Source organism: Mycteria americana, chromosome 26 (genome assembly GCF_035582795.1).
Source record: "Mycteria americana isolate JAX WOST 10 ecotype Jacksonville Zoo and Gardens chromosome 26, USCA_MyAme_1.0, whole genome shotgun sequence".
Classification (NCBI taxonomy): Eukaryota; Metazoa; Chordata; class Aves; order Ciconiiformes; family Ciconiidae; genus Mycteria; species Mycteria americana.
Genome location: NC_134390.1, coordinates 2,629,150 through 2,649,969, shown reverse-complemented (window position 1 = coordinate 2,649,969; position 20,820 = coordinate 2,629,150). Strand labels below are relative to the sequence as shown.

The following is a 20,820-nucleotide window of genomic DNA, read 5'->3' as shown; positions in this document are numbered from 1 at the left end:
GCCGCCCACGGCGCGGGGGGGGGGGGGGCCGAGCCCGCTCCCCGCCCACGGGCGTCCTGGCGCCCGCCGCCCCACGGGGAGGGACCCACGCGGCGGGGGGCACCCCCCTTCCCGGGGTGGGGGAGCCCCGCACCTCCCCGCTGCCCCCCGCGCCGGGAGCAGGGGGGAGAACCGGGGCACCGTGTGCGGGGCCGGATCGGGCGCGGAGCCCCCCGACCTCGCCGAGCCGACCCTTCGCCCGTGGGATGCAGGATCCCCCCGCTGCCGGGGCTCGTCCCGGCCCCCCGGGACCCCCCGGGCTGCCCCGCTCCCCCGGCGGCCCGCCCGTCCCCAGCCGGGGCAGGCGGAGCTTCGCGGCCCGGCCGGAGAAAGGCTCCTTGTGCCGGGCCCGCGCCCACGCCCGCCCCCGGCCCGGCCGAGCCACCGCCCCGGCGGAGGCCCGGCCCGGGCGCGGCACGACGGGGCCGTGGGGAGCGGGGCCGGGCAGCCCCCGAGGCGCGGCGGTCCCCGAGGCCGCGGGGCCGGGGCGGCCGTGGGGGGCTGAGGGGCGGGACCCGCGTATCCCCCACGCGTGACCCCCTCACAAAAACAACGCGAGACCGCTTTCTGATAGGAGCAGGCGCTTGTCAATCAGGCGGGATTCACGAGGGGGCGGGAGGGCGTGACGGCCCGAGCCTGTGCTCTGATAGGCTGAGAGGCGTGCCTGTCAGACCCGTTACTAAGGCGGGGCTCGCGGTTGCTACGGGCTGGGCGTGCCTCCGGATTGAATGGCGCTCTTGTTGGTCACCGTGGTAACCGAGGGCAGGACCATGGCGGATTCCTGTCCGGGCTACGCTGATAGGATGCAGGCAGTGGGGGGGCGCGAGCGAGGCCGCGGCTGTCTTTCGATAGGTTGGCTCAGCCGTCACTCCGCGATGACGGCACGCTAGCCCCCTGCTCTCATTGGCTGCCGCCTGCCCTTCGGCGGCCGTTGCCAGGCGGGCGGTGGCGGCAGCGGCGGCGGAAGCGGAAGTTGTCGGCGCGGCCGCGGCGGGAGGCATGAAACGGGCTCCGGGGCAGCGGCGGCTCCTGGGGGCGCTGGTGCTGCTGCTCCTCCTGCTGCTCCTCCTGCCGCCGCTGGCGGGCGCAGGTGCGCGGGGCGGCGGCGTCACCGGGCGGGACGGGGACGGGGAGCGGGGCGGCGGCCCCCGGGGGAGCGGGGCGGGGGTGTCACGTGTCCCGCGTCCCGCGGCGGCGGGAGGTGGGGGACCGGGGCCGGCGGAGGGCCAGCCCCGGCCGCGAGCGGAGCAGCTCCCGCCGCCCGAGGAGGCGCCGGCGGCCCCGCGGCTGGGGCCGGCGGCCGCGGGCGAAGCGGGGCCGCGGGCTGGAAGCGGCGGCGCTGACCCTGCCGGGCCGCGGGCGGTGCCTGGAGGGGGCCGAGCCCCGCTGCCGCCTCCATCCCTCCCGGCGCCGCGGGCCCCGCCGGGGGCCGGGCCCCTCCCGCGCGGGCAGGGCGAAGCGCGCTCTGCTGCGGCCGAGCCCCGGCTGCGGCTCCCCGGCCGGCGCAGCGGGAGCTGCCCGGTGCCCGCCGAGGGACGCCCCTGCCCCGAGGGGAGAGCGCGGCCCCCGGCCCTGCTCTTCCCGGGAAGCCGCCCGTCGCTCCCGTTCTGCATCGCGGCCCGGCTGGCGCGGGCGGGCAGCCGGCACGGCACGCCGCTCGAGGCCCGCCGCGGCCCGCCCGTCGGCCCGGGCAGCACGCTGCGGGCCCGGGGGGCCCCGAGCACGGCCCAGCCGCCGGCGGAGCGCTCCCCGGGGCCTCTGGCCTCGCGGGTGCTGGAGGGACGGGGCTTTCGGCGCCTGGCCGTCCAGATCTGCCGGCGCGGCCGGGCCCGCTGTGGGATTCGGGAGCCTCCTTGGCCTCGGGGGGTGAGCCCGTGCAGGAGGCGCGCCCCAATTTCGTTTTCCCTGAGATGGGGACGGCTCTGGAACGAGGAGTCGAGCTGGAAAGGGGAGCAGGGGATGAGTCTGTGCTGTTTCTGACAGTCCCAGGAACGGGGATACCCCAGAAAAAAACCCCAGACAGCGTATTCTGAGGAAAATAGAGGAAGGACTCTTATCTTTATGCACCCGTGTAGTCAATTAGATTCAGCGTTATGCAGGTGTACGTAGAAGGTCGGTCTCATCTAAATTTTTAGATGTGAAAAGTATACTAGAGCTGGTGGAAGGCCGGGACTCAGGTAAAGTTGATAAGGGGGATTCCGACTGGGATGTGGAACGTCCAATCAAAAATTATCGTCCTTGGGAGTGAAACACATCCTGGAGAAATGCGTAAGCTAATTAAGATGTTTTGGGAACCATCTCAAACAACGAGGAGAAGTGCGATAAGAAGCACCCTCACACGAACTATCCGCATTATAATACTAAAAGTCACACCCCTCGAGCTGGAGACACCAGCCCAAGCAGAGGCCCCTCACCTCTGAGCGTGCGCAGGATATTAAAGTAGCGCTGTAGCTTTAAGAGTAAGATGAGAAAATATAGACCAATAGAAAACTGCTTTGCATAATTACTTATGCATATGTATAACTAGACTGTATAAATACTGTACCTGCACGAACGGTGTGCTAACTTTGTGGAATTACCACCTAGCACCCGGTTTGGCACAAAACCAGAAATAAATCGATATCTCGGCTCTGTGTGTGCATTGGGTGTTGCGCACCAGGTAACGAACTCTGTCTGTGAGACAACACCCAGAGTATGCTTAACTGGGGGAACTCCGGGAAGGGAAAGTGGACTCGTGTGTTTTGGTGGGTGAAGCAGACGGGAACAGGGGCCTTGCAATTGGTCTGCGTTGCTGAATCCCTTTCCTCTGCTCTGCGTTGCACAGATGCCAGGGAGTCGATCATCCCGCTCCACGAGGGCCACGCGTACCATCGCACAGCTTCTCACCACTTCTGCTACACCAACACGCGCGTCCCGCAATGGCACGACATATGGACCAGGATGCAGGTGAGAGGAGAAGGCAGGTCCTCCCGGGTCTGGCTGGGCTGAGCCCCTCTGGCAGCTGCGGCCATGCCCCCGTTTGCTTCCCTCCCTTGTGCAGATCCGGGTCAACAGCAGCCGGATGATTCGAGTCACCCAGGTGGACAGCGAGGAGGAGCTGGAGGAGTTCAACATGTGGAACGTTGTTTTCTCCTTCCTGAAGGAGAAGCTGAACGACACCAGCATCGATGTGGATCTCTACAGCAACAAAACCTGCCTGAAGGTCGAGCTGCTGGAGGCTGGCACCACATACTGCGTCATCCTCTTCCGACGTACGTCTCCTCTGTGGCGGGGGCTCCTGAGGTGGGAGGTGTCTGGCTGCACCAGCACTCCTGAGGTGGCAATGAGGACGTGGCCAGGCGAGCTCATGGTCTGAGGGCCAACAGGGCTGGTCCTTCCTTGGGAAGGAAAATGGGTCTGCAGAGGGAAGCGTCTCTTTGCCCATGGGATATAAAGTGGGGGAATTTAGGGCACTTGTCGGAGGTTCATCTGGGACGCTGCCCCTTCCCTGTCCTTGTGACCGCGTGGCAGGCTGGAGCTCGACCCGGAGGGCACTGTGCCAGTGTTCCTCTCAACCTGGACTCGCTCTCTTTCCAGGCTTTGACCCTAAGCTGTTCCTGGTTTTCTTCCTGGGCCTGTTGTTGTTCTTCTGTGGGGACATGCTGAGCAGGTGAGTCACCTCCTTTCCCCTGTGAGCTGGGGACAAGGAGGGTTGGGTGGGCAGTGCCTGGTAGGCTCTGCAGGCTCTCAGGGGGTTGCTCCCAGCGGGTGTGTTTGTGCACAGGCATCCACGAGCTGTAAAACACCTTGTGCACCTGTGATCTCTGCAGGAGCCAACTCTTCTACTACTCGGCTGGAATTAGTTTTGGCTTGCTGGCCTCACTGCTCATCCTCGTCTACATGATGTCCAAGGTCATGCCCAAGGTGAGTGTCAGGCTGTCTGGGGGCAAGAGACCTCGCAGCAGTAGCCCTTTCTACACCTGTACGGTTGTTCTGGTGAGAGTGCTGGAGTACATGGCCTTGGGGTGCTGGGTTGAGGGTCTGGCTCTGCATGGAGCAAGGCTCAGCAGCTGGGAGGAGGTAGCCATGGCTGCTCGCTGCCCCACTGCCTGTCTTGAATTTCCCATTTCCTCTCCTAGAAAAGTCCTGTTTACTTCCTGCTGGTAGGAGGCTGGTCCTTTTCCCTGTACCTGCTTCAGCTGATCTTCAAGAACCTACAGGAGATCTGCAAGTTCTACTGGCAGTACCTCCTAGGTAGGTGTGAGCCCTTCGGACTCGCCAGTTCACCAGCCTGCGTGTCTCCTACTGGAGCTGCAATGTGCTGGTGGAAAATGCTGAGGCTTCCTGCCCACCTCATTGCTGCAGACGCTGCCCTCGTGCTCCTGAGCGAGGCGGGCTCCAGCATCAGGTTTAACTGCAGCCCGAGCAGATGCTGCTCAGCCAGCTCCTGTCAGCCGGGCTGAGCCCACCGGTTCGTGCCTGGCAGATCCCTCTGCTCTCCCACAGGCTACCTGCTGCTCATGGGCGTTGTGAGCTTCGGCGTGTGCTACAGGTACGGCCCGCTGGAGAACGAGCGCAGCATCAACCTCCTCTCCTGGGGCCTGCAGCTCCTGGGCCTGTTGCTGATGTACTCGGGCATCCAGATCCATCGCATCGCCTTGGCCTTGGTGGTCATCGCCATCTGCACCAAGAACCTGGACTACCCCATGCAGTGGGCCTTCGCTGCCTACAGGTGAGGGCTGCAAGCACCTCAGCTTGCTCCTGATTCCCTTCCGTTGCCAGGCCTGGGTGAGTTGCTAGGTGGAGCCTGTGTCGCAGAATCAGGGCATTTTTGCTGGGGTTGGTATAGTGGGGGGGTTGTGTCCCTTCTCCTCTGAGGCTGGTGCGGGTGAGTGCCCTGCTTCTCCTCGTGGCTGGGAGCCTCCCTCGGGAGCGAGGAGCGGAGGCCGGAGTGACGTGCTCCGTTCCTCCCCCTGCCAGCTCTGACCCAGCTGCCCTGGGAGCTGGGCCTGCGCTGGGGGTCCTGCCCTGGCTGGGCGGGCAGTAACTGGTGCTGCTCCGCTGGCAGGAGAGTGCAGAGTGCCAGGCTCAAGCCGAGCCCTCCTCGCCTGCTGACAGAGGAGGAGTACCGGGTCCAGGGCGAGGTGGAGACGCGCAAGGCCCTTGAGGAGCTTCGAAGCTACTGCAGAAGCCCGGATTTCTCTGCCTGGACTGCGGTCTCCCGCATCCAGTCTCCCAAGAGGTAATGTCCCCGGCAGTGTGCTCAGGGTGGCCGACCTGCGTCTCTGTGTGCTTCTGAAAGCCTGGGGTCACTCTGTGCTGTCACCTCTGACTTTAGAGGTAGGGAGACGGACACACAGAATGTCCATGCTGTGTGGAAGCAGGCCGTGCTACGGGCGAAGGACAGATAACGCCCGGTCCCGGCACTGAAACACTTCACCCCGGCTCCTTGTGTGCCAGGGCCTTGCAGGAGGCTGCCAGGCATGTGTGCATGACACTTCTTTGCGGCTTCTTCCCAGGTTTGCTGACTTTGTGGGTGGCGCCTGTCACATCACCCCCAACGAGGTCTCTGTCCATGAGCGGGAGTACGGCCTGGGTGGTGTCTTCCTTGAGGACCAGCTCTTCGAGGAGGAGGAAGAAGATGATGATGACTCCTTTGACAGGAATCACATGAGTTACTCCCACAACCACCTGGATGCTGATTGAGGTCAGCTGCACTGGACCCACAGGGGTGAGGGGCAGAACCGCTGCTGCTTCCTCACTACCCCGATGCCTGCGGAGCACAAAGCCCCATTTGCCAGGGAGAGCTGGCATGTCTGCTCCCAGCACCCCCGATCCCACCCTGAGCTGGGCTGCCGTGAGCACTGCAGCAGAGCCTGGTGGGAGGACAAGAGCGGCTGACACCCTCATCTTCCCCAGGCAGCTCCTGCCAGGCTAAGGCGCGAAAGCTTTTGTCAGCACAGCCCTGGGTGTTGGCAGGGGAGACGCAGGGAGCTGGTCCCAGCTGGGGGACCGCAGGGCAGGTGAGGTCTGCACTGCTGACAAGATGTGGGACTCTGGTCCTGTCTGAAGGTGGACTGGAGCCACCCTGACTTTTGGTGTGGGTGCTTGTGAGCTCCCAGTGTGTGAATCATAGGGGCAGGGACCTCCTCCCCTGGGCCTGGGCGCTGATCTGGCTCCTGCAAGCACCCTGAGCCCCGTCCCTCAGCACTGCTGCCACGGCCGGCAGATGGGAGCCCCTCTTCCCCACCCCACTGCCTCTGGGCTCCCTGGCTCTGCCGGGAGCGTCTCTGCCTGCCGGGGTGGAGATGAAGCAAAAGGTCTGTCTTGCATGCAGATGCCTGAGGGTGACGTGCCGGAGAGGAACTTTGGACCTGTCCCACCGGTACCTGCGTGCTCAGCATCTGCCTGCTGCCAGGCTGCTGTGGGGAGGGAGCGGGCAGCGGGTGACCTGCTCCTCCTCCTTCTGCTGTTACCAAAGATGCCAGAGGGCTCCAGCTGGTTGGGCTGTGCCTGTGCCTTGGATTCAATCCTGCGTGGATACCAAAAACCCCAGCGCCTCCCTGGCGGAGATGCGGCTCGGCTGGCCTCTCCGCGTGCGTCTTGCAGAGCTCGGGAGAAGGCAGCCTTGAAGTCTGCTCGGCGCCCTTCGTGCTTGCCCCGCTCCCCCCAGCTGCTGTGATGGGGCGGAGGCCGTGCTCAGCCTCCCTCTCCCCACGCCCCTGTCTGCCAGGCAGTCCCTGGGCTGAGGATGAGTGTGGATGTGCTTCCTCCTCCCTGCCTCGCTGGCAGTTAGGCGCTGGCAGCTCCCTGTCCCCTTGAAGCTGGTGCCGTCCACCCTTACCCTGCTGTTACACGGGTTACAGCCTCTCCCAGCTGGTGCATGCAGGGGAGGGGGAGGGCCCTGCCTCTGTTGCTGCTCCCCACGCTGGGGAGGGGGTTCTGCTCCCTGGCAGCCAGCTCAGTGCCGCCAGTCCTGAAGCACAAAGCTGGAGGGGACACCCCCATCTATGCAATTTTCTAAGCAATAAAGCTGCCTTCTGACAGCCTTGCTGCCCCACGGCTGCTCTGCTGCCTGGGGCCTGGGTTCCTGCAGCCCGGCCCGTACCTTGCCCACGCTGCTGCTGCTGGAGCTTTTGCCGTTGGTTTGTTTCTGTCCCAGGTTTACTCCGCTGCCCTTGCTGCGCTTTCCCCTCTGCTCTGGTGTGAGCAGCTTCTGCTACTGTGTTCTTCCGTCCCCTCTGTGTGGTTAATTATATTTTTAATAAAGATGTATTTTGTAGGTAGTGAGCCTTGTTTGTCTGTCCCACAGTGACCCCAGGCAGCGGCTCATCTGCCCACGGGAGCTCGCTCTGCCGAGGACGCTGCATGGTGCTTGGGGGACAAAGAACAGGCCCGGGGTGATGGGTTCCCTGCAGCAGCCCCGGAGCAAAGGCAGGACTGGCCGTGGCCGCACGGTTCTCGCCCTGGCTGCAGTGTGGGCAAGAGTCTTCTCCCCGGGAGCAGCCCGGGGTGCTCCTGGCTCTGGCAGCACCTGTACCTTGCCCTGGTTTCCCGCAGCCCTGGGAGGAAGCTCCCTTTGTTTGCTCGGCTGCAATGACTTTCTCCGCTCCTTCCTGCTACGAGCTGCCGGGCAGGGAGGGGAGCGGGGCGGCAGCAGCCCGGCGGGACCCCACAGGGCTGGGGGCCGGCGGGCAGCCTGGGGCTGCTTCCCAGCTGGCCGGTGTGCTTTGTGCCTCAGTTTCCCTGTCTGCGAGCAGGCGCCGTGCCCTGAGGGAGGTCCCTCCGGCCCCCCGCCCCTCCGTGGGCCGGACCGGGCCAGCACTGGGGCGCGGGGCTGGGCTGAGCCCCGCCGGCTCCCGGGCAGCCCCAGCTGAAGCCACACCAGGAGCCGCTGCTCTGCGACCGGGAGGTGAGTTCTGGGCCCCTCTGCTCCCAGCCACCAGCCCGAAGCACCCGAGCCCCCCGCACCCGGGGGCTGGCCGGGGGCACCCTGTCCCCCCAGCCCCCCACCCTCGGGCACCCCCACCCCAGGGAACCTCCACCCCAGGGCACGGGGAGCTCTGAGACCCGGCACCGTGGGGAAGACTGGGGCGAGCCCAGGGCTGCCCTGGAGCTGCACAGGGGGCTCTTGCTCTGGTTCCCACCCGTGCCCCCCCTGGGGTCCCACACCCGGCAGAACGGGGGTCTCGGTGCCGGTGCTCTGCGTGGGGGGAGGCTGCAGGGACCCACGGGTGGCTCTGCCATCCTCTCCGGAGGCTGCTGCTGGCGGGGCAGCTCCTGATGCCCCGTGTCCATCGCCCCATCCCTCCCCACCTCCTCACTCGTGAACTTTCCCCGGGCACCGATAAGTGGGGCTGGGTTTACAGCCCTGCGCCCGGGCTGTAAAGCAAGGGTGAAGGTCACCGCGGGGAGCAGGGCTGCTCTGTAAAAGACAGGTGAGGGATGGGTGGAGCGTGGGGGGAAAGCAGCACTGTCTCTCGTGGGAGCCCTTGGGTGCTGCTGGCTGCGGGGCTGTCGGGGGGCCTGGGCTCCCCTGGCCCTGATCCTGTCCCTTCCCCGCCCCGGCTTCCCCTTGCCAGGAAGGAGGGAGGAAGCGGAGGCTGAATTCGTCCCTGCCCCAAGAATAGGATCCAGGTGTCCACGTTTCCTGGCTGGGCCCCCGCTTCCCCTGCAGCGGCGGGCAGGAGCCGTCCTGCCCCCCCCCCCCCCCCGAGTCCCCATCCCCACCGCGGGGTCCTGGGCACCAGGGTGCCCCGGGAAGGAGCCCTCTGTGCCGGTGCGGGTGTGCGGCTGCCTTGTCCCCTGTCCCTGGGGGCTGCCAGCCCCAGCCTGGTGCCTGGGGGAGCTGGGTATGGCAGGGGCAGGGAGCAGCCAAGGTCCCAGCTGCATCCCGCTGGCCAAGGGCCACATCCCGCCCTGCCCCGTGCTGGGCTCAGCCGGTGCTTCAAGCCTTGCCACGCATCTCAGTGGGTCCGTGCTCCCTGGGTGCTGGGGCACCCTGCTCCCCCTGGGGCCCTTCTGAGCCTCTAAGGGTGGGGGGCAGCCAGGGCCTCAGGGGTGCAGGGGCTGCTGAGGACCGGGGGGGTGTTTTGGGGAAGGGGCTGTGTGTCTGTGGGCTGCAGTTCCCCCCCCCCCACTCTGCCCCAGCTGCCCCGGAGCTGCCCGGCCATGGAAGCCACCACCTCGCTGCTGGACGCCGCGGCGGTCGGGGACCTGGTGCTGCTGGACCCGCTCACTGAGGAGTCGCTGCTCCACACCCTGCAGGAGCGCTTCCGCCGCAGCGACATCTACGTGGGCACTGGGCCGGGGGCGCGGGGTCTGGGATGGGGAGCAGGGTACGGGGTCTGGGATGGGGAGCAGGGTATGGGCTCTGGGATGGGGAGCAGAATACGGGGTCTGGGATGGGGAGCAGGGTACGGGGTCTGGGATGGGGAGCAGGGGAGAGCACAGGATCTGGGCTGGGTCCTCTCGGCCCTGCACCCACACCATCCTGCTTGCCTGCAGACCTACATCGGGAACGTGGTGATCTCGGTGAACCCCTACCAATCCCTGCCCATCTACACCCCCGAGAAGGTGCAGGAGTACCACAACTGCAACTTCTTCGCTGTGAATCCCCACATGTGAGCACGAGGAGCCTGGCAGCCCTGGGGTGCTCTCAGTCCCCCTGGATCCTGCTAAGGGCTTCACCCACAGGCGAGCCTGAGGCTTTGGGGTCTGGGGGAGTCCACTCGGGGTGGCCTCACAGCCACAATGGGGGCTCTTGGTGTTTCCTGAAGCCCCTGGACCCCTCCAGCCCCCTTCTAACCCTTCCTCGCCCCCAGCTATGCTATTGCTGACGATGCCTACCGCTCGCTGCGGGACCGGGACAGGGACCAGTGCATCCTCATCACTGGCGAGAGCGGGGCTGGCAAGACAGGTAGAGCCGGGGCTGCCGCCAGGCGCTCGCAAGGCTGCGAGGGGCTCGTGGGATGGGTGGGCACGGCCCCGGCACCCGCGGCCCTGGCACCCACGGCTCCTCGCTCACAGAGGCCAGCAAGCTGGTGATGTCCTACGTGGCGGCCGTGTGCAGCAAAGGGGAGGAGGTGGACAAGGTGAAGGAGCAGCTCCTGCAGTCGAACCCCGTGCTGGAGGGTAAGTGCCCGCGCCTCGCACCCTGTGCCCATCCCAGGGCTCGGCACAGCCCCCCCGGACCACGCTGTAACCCCGTCCTTCCCCCTGCAGCCTTTGGAAATGCCAAGACTGTCCGCAACGACAACTCCTCCCGATTTGTGAGTGACCCGGGAACCGGGGTGGTGGAGCTGCGTCCCGTGGGGCCGGACCCTGCCAGGGCCACGCAGACCCTGATGGGGCTGGAGGCACGGCAGGGGACGGGGACGTGGACGTGGGGAGCGGAGCTGCTGGGCCCCCCCCCCCGCGGTCCCCCTCCCCTGACCCCAGCCCTGTCCCTCAGGGCAAGTACATGGACGTGGAGTTCGACTTCAAGGGGGAGCCCCTGGGAGGGGTCATTAGCAACTGTGAGTACTGATCACCCGTCCCGGGGGGTCCCACCCCGCATGCCCCGGTGACACTGACCCCTGCCTGCAGACCTGCTGGAGAAATCCCGCATCGTCCGGCACGTGAAGGGCGAGAGGAACTTCCACATCTTCTACCAGCTCCTGGCCGGGGGCTCGGCGCAGCTGCTCCGTAGGTCCAGGCCCCCCAGCACGGGGGTTCGAGGGGAGCCGGGGGCCTGGGGGGGCCATGGCTGAGCTGCCTCCTCCGCCCCGCACAGAGCAGCTGAAGCTCCGCCAGGACTGCCGGCACTACAGCTACCTGAACCGGGAGAGCTCTGGCCTGCCCGGCGTGGATGACGCGGCCAACTTCCGCACCATGCAGGTACTGCTGGCCAGGGCCTGGGAGGCCAGGAAGCTGTGACACCCCCCCCGCAAAACACCCTGGGGCTGTCCCCGTCCCCCTGAGCTGCCCGTGTCCGTCCCCAGGATGCCATGAGGGTCATCGGCTTCTCGCCCGCCGAGGTGACGGCGCTGCTGGAGGTGACGGCCGTGGTGCTCAAGCTGGGCAACGTGCAGCTGAGCAGCAGCTACCAGGCCAGCGGGATGGAGGCCTGCAGCATCGCTGAGCCGCAGGGTAGGGACGGGGACGGGCCCGGGGCGGGTGGGGAGCCCCCCTCGGCCCCCCCCTCAGCCCCGGCACCGCTGCCTCCCCCGCAGAGCTGCAGGAGATCTGCGAGCTGATCGGGCTGGACCCCGGTACGCTGGAGCAGGCGCTGTGCTCCCGCACCGTGAAGGCACGGGACGAGACGGTGCTCACCACCCTCAGCGTCCCCCAGGTGAGCGGGGCCGTCCCCTGCCTCGGGGCTGGCACCCGGCAGCCCCCTGGGAGCTGACACGAGTCCCTCGCCCCTCTCCCCAGGGCTACTACGGCCGGGACGCGCTGGCCAAGAACATCTACAGCCGCCTCTTCGACTGGCTGGTGAACCGCATCAACACCAGCATCCAGGTGAGTGCCCGGGCTGACAGGCACCCGCCCCCCTTCCTGGACGGGGCCCCGGACCCCCTCCCCACATGGGGCCAGGACACAGCTCAGCGCCCTGCTGTCTCCTCAGGTGAAGCCAGGCCAGCAGAGGAAGGTGATGGGTGTCCTGGACATCTACGGCTTTGAGATCTTCCAGGTGAGTGCAGGGCCCGCTTGGCCCCGTCCTGCTGCTGGGGGGGCCGGGGAGGGCAGGTGGGACATGGGGCAGGGCCAGGGGCTCGGGCACGACCTGCCACACGGGACCCTTCTCTCGCAGGACAACGGCTTTGAGCAGTTCATCATCAACTACTGCAACGAGAAGCTGCAGCAGATCTTCATCCTGATGACCCTGAAGGAGGAGCAGGAGGAATACGTCCGAGAGGTACCCCCGACCCGTGCCGGCTGGGCTGGATGCAGCCCCTCTGCCTGTGCCAGAGCATGGCCCCCGAGGAGCCTTGGCCCCCTGGGGACAGGGAAGTGCCGGAGACGGCTCCGCAGCATGTTCCTCCCTCGCCCCGCTCCCTGCCGGGAGCAGATTCAATAGCAGGAAGGCAGGGAGGGATTCGGGATCCCCGTCCCTGTGGCTGGATATCCGGTTCCTGCCCCACATCAGCTGTGGGGTGTCTGTGGGGCAGGGTCTCTGCGCTGTGTGTCCAGGGATCCGTGCGTCTGACCCCTGTCTGCTCTCAGGGCATCCAGTGGACCCCGGTGGAGTTTTTTGACAACAGCATCATCTGCAACTTGATCGAGAACGTGAGTTGCCTCCCAGTGCCAGGGGCCTGGGTCGGGGTCCCAGCTCCCCCCCACCCCCGTCACACCCGGCGTGAGTTCGGGCTGAGCAGAGCCCAGAGCAGAGCCCGGAGCAGCCCCCGTTCGATGGAGCTGCTGCTCAGGGCCAGGCCAGTTTGGGGTGACGCCGTCCATCACGGCACAGAGCAAGGGCGGGATCCTGGCCATGCTGGACGAGGAGTGCCTGCGGCCCGGCGTGGTCAACGAGGACACCTTCCTCACCAAGCTGAACCAGCTCTTCGCCGCTCACAAGCACTACGAGAGCAAGGAGACCCAGAACGCTCGGCGCGTCATGGACGCCAGCCTGCCGCCGCAATGCTTCCGCATCCACCACTACGCTGGCAAGGTCTGCCAGCAGCCACGGGCACCTGCCAGCAACTGCAGCCCCGGCCCTGCCGGGGGCAGCTGGGACCCCCGGGTCCTCTTCCCACCTTTGCACGGGAGATGTGGGGCTGGACTGGGAATGGGCACGGAGACACTGAACCATAACCCCCTCGCTCCCTCCTCCCTCCCCGAGCGCGGCCCCCCGTGCACCCCGCTGAGCGCTGACCCCGCTCCCACGCCCAGGTGACCTACAACGTGACGGGCTTCATTGAGAAGAACAACGACCTGCTCTTCCGCGACCTCTCACAGGCCATGTGGGCCGCCCGGCATGAGCTGCTGCGCTCCCTCTTCCCCGAGGGAGACCCCCAGAAGGTCTCCCTCAAGCTGCCCCCCACAGCGGGCTTCCAGTTCAAGGCCTCGGTGGCAACGCTGATGAAGAACCTCTACTCCAAGAACCCCAACTACATCAGGTACTGGCCCCGGGGGGGAGCCCCGGCCCCGGCCCCGGCGCCAGCAGGACCCCCCCAGCCCACCGCTGCCCTCCCCAGGTGCATCAAGCCCAACGAGACCAAAACAGCGATGCTCTTCATGCCAGAGCTGGTGCTGGGGCAGGTCCGGTACCTGGGGCTGATGGAGAACGTGAGGGTGCGGCGGGCGGGCTATGCCTTCCGCCAGCTCTACGGCCCCTTCCTGGAGCGCTACAAGATGCTCAGCCCCCGGACCTGGCCCCGCTGGGCCGGCGGCGACAGGTATGGGGCTGGGCCAGACCGCGGGCACGTCCGGCAGTCCCCTGGCCCGGGGGCTGCGGGGCTCTGACCAGCCTCGTCTCCCGCCGCGGTGCAGGGAGGGGGCCGAGGTGCTGCTGGCAGAGCTGGCGTTCCCCCCCGAGGAGCTGGCGTTCGGCTACACCAAGATCTTCATCCGCTCGCCACGCACCGTGAGTCCGGGGAGGGGGGAGCGGGGGGGACCCCGCTTATGGGGCGGTTGGGCTGCGGGGGGGCAGGGCCTGACCCAGAGCGGGTGCCGGCCCCGCAGATCCCCTCGCCCCACTGGTGGCCCCGAGCCCGTCCCGGGGGCTCCTGGATGATGCCACAGCCCCCAGAGGTGGCTCCCGGCCGGGGGTCCCTGTCCCCGCTCGCGCCCCAGCGCTCGCCCTGGCTACCCCCAGCTCTTCGACCTGGAGAGGCGGCGCCAGGAGCGCGTGGCCCAGCTCGCCACCCTCATCCAGAAGACGTTTCGGGGCTGGCGGTGCCGGACCCAGTACCAGCTGATGCGCAAGAGCCAGATCGTCATCTCTGCCTGGTTCCGGGGCCATCTGGTGAGGAAGGGGGGGTCCCGGACGCACTTCCCCTGCCCGTCCCTCACCCCCTGGGCAGGGGCCCCTGGTTCTCCCAAGCCCCCCGGCTCACCCCGCCTGTGCCCACTGCAGCAAAAGAACAAGTACAAGCAGATGAAGCGGTCGGCCCTGATCATCCAGGCGTACGCGCGGGGCTGGAAGGTGAGGGCTAGGCACCCTGGGGCCGCTGGCCGGGGCCGGCAGGTCTCCTAGCGTGGGCAGTGCGGGCAGCGGGGTGGGGGGTGCGGAGCGGGGAGGGGCTGGGGGCTCCATGTGCCCCACGGTGGGACCAGACTCATCTCCTCTCCCCGTCTTCCGTCCTTCTCTCCTGCCTCTCTCCTGCCCCTCTCCCTCTCGCTCCCTATCTGTGTCGGTCTCTCCCCGCCTTGGGCTCCCTGGGCTCTCACCCCCCGCAGTCTCGCCGGCTCCTCCGGGAGCTGAAGTCCCAGAGCCACCGTCATGCGGCCGCCGCCACCATCGCCGCTTACTGGAGAGGGTACCAGGTAACGGGGCCAGCCCCGCCATGGGGCCGCGCGCCCTGCCCACTGCCTCTGTCCTGCTGTCCGTGTCGCTGTGTCCAGGGCTGTCTGTCTGTCTGCCCACCCCGGCTCCTGCCCACCCTGTCGGGCCGGAGCAGCTGTCCTCTCTGCTGGGGCCAAACGGGGACAGGGGGGAGGGACACCCACGTCCCACGGGGGCTGGCAGCAGGAGGGGGGTGAGGTCCCACGTCCCCACCGCCGCCACCGCTGACGGCCATCTCCGGCAGGTCCGCAGGGCGTACAGGAGGTATTTCCGCTCCGAGGCCAGCGCCCGCCTGGCCAACTTCATCTACCGGCGGCTGGTGAGCGGGGCTGGGGGGAGAGGGCGCGTGGCACCTTCCCAGGCCCCTGCCCCTGGGGCTGGCCCGGGGACCCTCCCGACCCCCCGCCACGTTGCCGCCCCCAGGTGCAGAAGTTCCTGGTGGGGCTGAGGAGGAACCTGCCGCCGCTGTTGGTGATGGACCGGACCTGGCCCCCTGCACCGTACAAGTTCCTGGCTGACGCCAACCAGGAGCTGAGGAGCATCTTCTACCGCTGGAAGGTGGGAGCGGGGGGGACAGGGAGGCAGGGGGGCTCCGGTTGGCACCTCGCGTCCCTCTGTGCCGGCCCCTGCCAGGGATCTTCAGTGGCACCGAATCGCCCCCTCCCTTGGCAGTGCAAGAAGTACCGGGAGCAGCTGACGCCGCAGCGCAGGGCCCTGCTGCAGGCCAAGCTCTGCGCCAGCGAGCTCTTCAAGGACAAGAAGACGCTCTACTCCAAAAGGTGCCAGGGCTGGGGGCTGGCGGGGGGGGGGGGGGGCGTGCGCGGGGTAGCACCGGCTGACGGCCCCCATCCCCAGCCTGCAGCAGCCCTTCCAGGGCGAGTACCTGGGGCTGACGCAGAACCCCAAGTACCAGAAGCTCCATGCTGTGGCCAAGGACAAGCTGGTGATGGCCGACACGGTGAGGAAGGTGAACAGAGCCAGCGGCAAGGTGAGCCCCCTCCCCATCCCCGTCCACGCCGCGCCGGGAGGGTGCGCGGGGCCACGCTGACCCCCCTGCCCGCAGACGGTCCCACGCCTGCTTCTGCTCACCACCGAGCACCTGGTCCTAGCCGACCCCAAGGCCGCCCAGCCCAAGACCGTGCTCAGCCTGGGCGACATCCACAGCATCTCCGTCACCCGCTTCTCCGACGGCTTCCTGGCCCTGCACCTCAAGGAGGTACCTGGGGAGGGGGCGTCCCTGGAGCTTGGGGGGGTCGCCGGCAGGGCTGACCCCCCCGTCTCCCCACAGACCTCCACGGGGGGGGCCAAGGGCGACTTCTTGCTCATTAGCGACCACCTCATCGAGCTCGTCACCCGCCTGCACCAGACCTTCATGGACACCATGGCCCAGGCCCTGCCCCTGCACATCGCTGACCAGTACGGGCGGGGGGCTGGGGCGACCAAGGGTGGGGCCTGCAGGGCGGAGCGAGACTTGGAGGGGTGGAGCTTGCAGGGCAGGGCGGTGTCTGGGGCGGAGCTCACAAGGGTGGGGTAGGGCGGGGTGAGGCTTGTGGGGGTGGAGCTTGCAAGGGTGGGGTTCACAGGGTGAGGCATCAGCTGGAAGGTCCTGATTGGCTGTGGCAGGCAGCCCCGGAGAGGTGGTGGGTAAAGGAGGCAGCTCATTGGGCAGGAGGTGGGGTGGGGCTGGGTGTGTCCCCACCCCGCCCCTCCACCCTGGCCTCCCCCCAGGTTCTCCACCCGCTTCCAGAAGGGCGACGTGGCTGTCACCGTGGTGGAGTCGGCCAAGGCGGGCAGCGGTGTCCCTGTCTGCAAGAAGCGGGGCAGCCACAAGATGGAGGTCCTGGTCCACTGAGGGGACCCCCGTTCCCTGCTGGGACCCCCACCCACGCACCGGCACTCCCGCCCCCCCCCTTGTGTCATCCCCCTGCCCTGCTGGGTCCATCCACCACCCAAGAATTACTGCAAACCCATTAAACAGATGCTCTGGTGTGAGTACCCGGGCGGTGCCGCAGTGGGTGCCCCCCATTACGGCCGGGGCAGGGGGACCCAGTCGTGCCGGAGCCCCAGGACGCCGCACCACGGTGCTGGAGCAGGGTGGGGGCAGAGCCCGGCCCTGGGGATGGAGTCCCCTGGCACGCTGCGGGGATGGAGCCCCCCCACCCCAGTCCCCCGCCTTTCCTGCTGCCTGATTGCAGCCAGCACTCGGCTCGGCAGTGATTGGAAAGGCCCCAAATTGCGGCCACTTTTCCCATTAAGTGGGAAAGCAGCTCGCTCTGCTGCAGAGGCAATTTCTGGGCGGCCGCGGGTGGCTGGCACGTGAGGTCCTCGGCACCTGCCTGCCTGCGCTGCCCGTCCCCATCTCCCCCTGCCCAGGGTCCTCTGCCCTGCTGCAGGACCCCCTGTTCAGCGTGCTCCCCGCTGCGCCCACCCTCGCCCAGCCGCGCCCCTGCGCCAGCAGCCGTTCCCGGGCTGGCACCGTGGCTCCCGGGCCGGTGCTGGAGCTGCGCTGGGGGACCAGGGCTGCGGCCCAGAGCGGAGCAGGGGGACAGAGAGGAGCCACCGCACAGCCCCGGTGCCACCACTGCAGCCCATGTCCCACGGGACCTCTGCCAGTCCTGCAGCCCCCAGGAGCTGGGGTCCCTGCGCAGCTCTCATAGCAGCCCCCCCTCCCGCTGCCTTTTCACTCCTGCACTCATCAAGCTCTCAGAGAGGGTTTTTTTCCTGTCCCCACACGTCACCTGCGGTACCTTCGGGAGCTGACAACTCCCCGTCACGGCAGCAGCAGCACCAGCTCCCAGGTGGGCTCTGTACCATCCATGCGGTTTGTCATGCACGGGGGGCATGCACAGGCACGTGTGCCAGGGCACTTGGGCAGCGTGTGCATGTGAGGGGGGTGTGGGGGTGCGTGCGGGGGCACTTCACGGCACAGACGTGCCCTGGCTCTGAGGAGGGCTCCCCCCCGCCTTCCCGCCCCGGGCTGTGTCACGTCCCAGCCCAGGACCTTCCCGCTCGTGCGTGGTGAGGGGCGAAAGCCATAAACAAGCCCGCCACAGCCCAGGGCCACCGCGGCTCTTCGCGGCTGCGTCGCACTTGGCACCACACAAGTAGGTGTTATTAATTAATTAGGCCGTCTCTGGCCAGGCTCCGATTTAATTAACGTCCCCGGCACTGCAGATGCTGCCCTGCCCCGGGCTGTGCTGCCACGTGAGCTGCCGCTGCCAGGCCGCCTTCCCGTGGGGCCGCTGCAGCCACCGGCACAGCCGCCTGTTGCTCGGGCTGAAGTCGGTGGATCTCACTCGTTGGCCTGCGTGTTCCCCCTTCCCTCGCATCCCTCCAGTTCCTCCCAACTTTTCCTCCCCATCTTCCATCTCTGCACACCCCAGCCCCGGCTGGGGTGAGGGTGCGGAGGCACTGGGGGCGGCTGGGGATGGGGGGATCAGGATGCAGGATCAAACCCGGGCTCCCAGGAGGCCAAATCGGGCTGGGGCTGGGGTGGGGGCCTGGTGCTGGCGGTGCTGACGCTGCCTGGGTGACAGAGGAGTCTGTGGAAAGGCAGCCCCATGTGGGGCTGGACCTGGGGCTGCCAGGGCCCGTCAGCGCCAGGAGCGCTCCCCACGGGCAGCACGGGACCGGGCAGAGCGGGAGCCCCAGAGTGGGGCTGGGGGAGAGGGGCAGGGTGTGCAGTGCAGAGAGAGTGTGCGTGCATGCGTGCGTGTGTGCACGCGTGTGTTCGTGTGTGCAGTTGAGTCGTTTGTGTGCGCAGATGAACGCATGTGTGCATGCACGTGCATGCGTGCGCATCGTGTGTGTGTGTGGTGGGAGCCTGGCTGATCCTCGCTGTGGTGTGAGACCTCCCAAAGCCCGGCTGCAGAGGGCCAGCAGCTGTGCCAGCGCGGCAGGGACAGAACCGCTCCCACCGCGCGTGTGCCCACACGTGCCGACGGCTGCGTCGTGCTCAGGTGCATGTGTCCCCCCCATGCCTGTGGCACAAGGAGGGGCCGGGGGCTGCGTGGGCACGGTGCCTGTGTGCTGGCCCCCTACCACGGGGAGCCGCGGTGCGGTGGGGAGCTGGCGTGCCTGCGTGGGCGCGCTTGTGTCGCGGTGTGACTCTGCGTGTGTAACGAGTGCCTGTCGGTGACACGGTGCCTGCGTAGGCGTGAAGCTGCAGGGTGGGGGTACCACCCCCCCCGCCCCCCATTGGTGGCTCTCCTCTTGCCCACCCACGCCGTGCCATGGGCAGAGCCCCTTATTTAACTCCGCACAGCAGCCAGCACCCCGGTACTTTGCCTCCCAGCTGAGCCCACGCTGGGAGAGCCATCGGCGCAGCCTGCGGCCACTGCCCACCTCGCCTCGCCGCGTCTCCCGCTCCGCAGCCGCCAGCGGCAAGGGACGCTTTGCCCCCGGCTCCGCACCAGGCGACGCCTGAGGGCTCAGCAGGTCTGTGCCCCCCACGGCACCCGGCCCTGGGGGCTTCCCGGGGTTCCTGGGGGGCTGCTGTGTCCTGTCCTCGCCCGGCTCGGGCTGGGAGAAGGGAAGAGAGGGAAGTTGGCGAAGCCGCTGGGGAGGGCACGGGCCGGGAGGAGAGATGGAGCGAAGATGGGGTGAAGATGCTGCTTGAATCGGGGAGGGCTTGGGGAGGGTTCTGGAAGCAAGTCTGGGTCTGGGATCGGGCTGTCAGCAAGCGTGTGTGTGCCAGTGCATGTGTCAGGGGACGCGTGTGTGTGCCTGCGCGTGTCAGGGGACACGTGTGTGCCAGTGCATGTGTCAGGGGATGCGTGTGTGTGCACTAACGCAGGTGAAGGTGCAGGACTGAGTCCGAGCCCGTGTTCGTGATCTCCGTGTGCCCGCGCTCAGTCTCATGTGCGTGTTTGCACAGTCCGGCTGCTGTGTGACTGCACAAACACGGCACCACGGGCACGAGTGGTGGCACGGGACCCCAGGGTTCCCCTGCACCCCCCCGCGCCTCTGTGATGCATCCCCCATACCGTGCCCCCCCGCACCCCTGTAAGGCAGCCCCTGGGCTGCAGCCCCCTCCCCAGGACGCTGGCAGGGTGCTGCCAGCCCCGCAGCTCTTGGGGGGGGGGGGGATTTACTGCCTCCCCCCGCCGCCCCCGGGAAGCGGCGCGGTTCCTCCGGCCGCAGACACGGGCGGGGCTCCCGCCGCCCCCGCCCCCCCCCCCCCCCGTCTCCCGTGTCGCTGCTTTCCCTCCCCAGCGCTTGGCCCGGTCCCGGGCTCGTCCCGGGCCGCCCCGCCGAGGGGGCGCTGGCTCGGGGCGGCCCCGGGGCCCCGCCGCTCCGCCGCTGACCGCCGCCCCCAGGCCCCCGGGATGAGGAGCCGCCCGGCGCTGGCGGCGCTGCTCGTCCTGGCGCTGCCGTTCGCCCTGGGCCGCCGCGCCCCCGCCGCCGCCGCCGCCGCCCCGCCGGGCCCCGCGCCCCCCGCACAGGTAGGGACGTCGGGGCGCCGTGGGGGGGGGAGCGGCGGGCGGATCCCGGGCTCCCCGGCCCCCCCCCCCCCGCCGCTCACCCGCTTCGCTTCCCGCAGGGGGTGCCCGTCCCGGAGCCGCTGCCCCGGAGCGCCCGCGGCAGCCCCGGGGCCGCCTACGCCGCCCTGCTGCAGCTGCTGCGGGAGGAGGACGCCGGTGAGGGCCGGGGGGGGCTGCGGAGGGTCGGCCGCTCCGTCCGGCCCCCGCCCCGCCGGCGCCGCTCACCCGCTTCGGTCTCTTCCAGGTCCCCCCGCGCCTCCGCAGAAGAGTAAGTCCCGCCCGGTCCCGGTCCCGGTCCCGCAGCCGGGCCCCGCGGCGCTGACGGCGGGTCTCTCCGCAGGGGACATGCACGACTTCTTCGTGGGGCTCATGGGGAAGCGGGCGGCGGAGCCCGGGCGGCCGGCGGGGCGGGGGAGCGGCGGCCCGTCCCCCCGGTGCTCCCCGGGGCCCCCCGCGGCCGGCGGGGCCCCGCTGCGGGCGGCCTGAGCCGCGGGCCGAGCCGGCGGGGCTGGACGGGGCGCGCCCCGCAGCCCCCACCCACGGGGGCCGGCCCGGGCCGCGCCCTGTGCCCCGGGGCGAGGCACCGGCACCGGGGACTGCGCTGCGGCGGCGATACCGGCTGCGGGGGCGTCCCGGGCGCGCCGCTGCCCACGGACCGCGGAGCCGTCGTGGGACCCGCCGGGGCTGGAGCCGCGCTACCGTGTTCGCAGCTGTACCGGCCCACGCACGCGTGTCCCTGCACGCGCCCTACCCCCACGGCTACAGCTGTACCCGTGTACATACACCTGCACCTGTATACATCCGCCTGGTTTTGCGCTCCCGTACGCATCC

General features: G+C 68.3%; 3 protein-coding genes across 5 annotated transcripts; all 3 read left to right on the top strand.

The window, feature by feature from the left end:
• The first annotated feature begins 1,038 nt into the window (after positions 1–1,038).
• NEMP1 (nuclear envelope integral membrane protein 1) lies at positions 1,039–6,957 on the top strand. Its single transcript, XM_075525616.1, has 10 exons — positions 1,039–1,129; positions 1,384–1,905; positions 2,864–2,985; positions 3,080–3,290; positions 3,616–3,688; positions 3,849–3,942; positions 4,158–4,272; positions 4,525–4,750; positions 5,087–5,260; positions 5,538–6,957. Exons 1-10 carry the CDS (start codon positions 1,039–1,041, stop codon positions 5,722–5,724), a joined length of 1,815 nt encoding a protein of 604 aa, XP_075381731.1. The 3' UTR covers positions 5,725–6,957.
• Positions 6,958–9,189: 2,232 nt separating this feature from the next.
• Positions 9,190–16,358, top strand: MYO1A (myosin IA). Of its 2 annotated transcripts, XM_075525432.1 has the most exons (28): positions 9,190–9,312; positions 9,526–9,641; positions 9,843–9,937; positions 10,048–10,152; positions 10,243–10,289; positions 10,472–10,535; positions 10,606–10,704; positions 10,793–10,896; positions 11,001–11,148; positions 11,232–11,350; positions 11,434–11,520; positions 11,627–11,692; positions 11,813–11,917; positions 12,226–12,288; positions 12,470–12,670; positions 12,892–13,118; positions 13,197–13,397; positions 13,492–13,585; positions 13,817–13,966; positions 14,078–14,146; positions 14,401–14,487; positions 14,751–14,825; positions 14,930–15,064; positions 15,179–15,285; positions 15,362–15,494; positions 15,570–15,722; positions 15,795–15,922; positions 16,235–16,358. In XM_075525432.1, the coding sequence occupies exons 1-28, from the start codon at positions 9,190–9,192 to the stop codon at positions 16,356–16,358; spliced, it is 3,225 nt and encodes a 1,074-aa protein (XP_075381547.1). The 2 variants fall into 2 exon arrangements, with proteins under 2 accessions (XP_075381547.1, XP_075381548.1); XM_075525433.1 differs by lacking the exon at positions 14,401–14,487.
• Positions 16,359–19,693: 3,335 nt separating this feature from the next.
• TAC3 (tachykinin precursor 3) lies at positions 19,694–20,611 on the top strand. 2 transcript variants are annotated; one of them, XM_075525515.1, is made up of 4 exons: positions 19,694–19,950; positions 20,049–20,145; positions 20,234–20,257; positions 20,330–20,611. In XM_075525515.1, exons 1-4 carry the CDS (start codon positions 19,834–19,836, stop codon positions 20,473–20,475), a joined length of 384 nt encoding a protein of 127 aa, XP_075381630.1. In that variant the 5' UTR covers positions 19,694–19,833; the 3' UTR covers positions 20,476–20,611. The 2 variants fall into 2 exon arrangements, with proteins under 2 accessions (XP_075381630.1, XP_075381629.1); XM_075525514.1 differs by having other exon boundaries at positions 20,234–20,611.
• The last annotated feature ends 209 nt before the right edge of the window (positions 20,612–20,820 follow it).

Bases quoted from the DNA above. Each gene is read 5' to 3' on its own strand.
- NEMP1 (XM_075525616.1), top strand. From the start codon at position 1,039: ATGAAACGGGCTCCGGGGCAGCGGCGGCTCCTGGGGGCGCTGGTGCTG. The intron at 2,986-3,079 runs GTGAGAGGAGAA...TCCCTTGTGCAG, and splicing joins ACATATGGACCAGGATGCAG to ATCCGGGTCAACAGCAGCCG. The intron at 5,261-5,537 runs GTAATGTCCCCG...GCTTCTTCCCAG, and splicing joins CGCATCCAGTCTCCCAAGAG to GTTTGCTGACTTTGTGGGTG.
- TAC3 (XM_075525514.1), top strand. From the start codon at position 19,834: ATGAGGAGCCGCCCGGCGCTGGCGGCGCTGCTCGTCCTGGCGCTGCCG. The intron at 19,951-20,048 runs GTAGGGACGTCG...CGCTTCCCGCAG, and splicing joins GCCCCGCGCCCCCCGCACAG to GGGGTGCCCGTCCCGGAGCC. The intron at 20,146-20,233 runs GTGAGGGCCGGG...GGTCTCTTCCAG, and splicing joins GCTGCGGGAGGAGGACGCCG to GTCCCCCCGCGCCTCCGCAG.
- MYO1A (XM_075525432.1), top strand. From the start codon at position 9,190: ATGGAAGCCACCACCTCGCTGCTGGACGCCGCGGCGGTCGGGGACCTG. The intron at 10,897-11,000 runs GTACTGCTGGCC...GTCCGTCCCCAG, and splicing joins CCAACTTCCGCACCATGCAG to GATGCCATGAGGGTCATCGG. The intron at 11,918-12,225 runs GTACCCCCGACC...GTCTGCTCTCAG, and splicing joins AGGAGGAATACGTCCGAGAG to GGCATCCAGTGGACCCCGGT.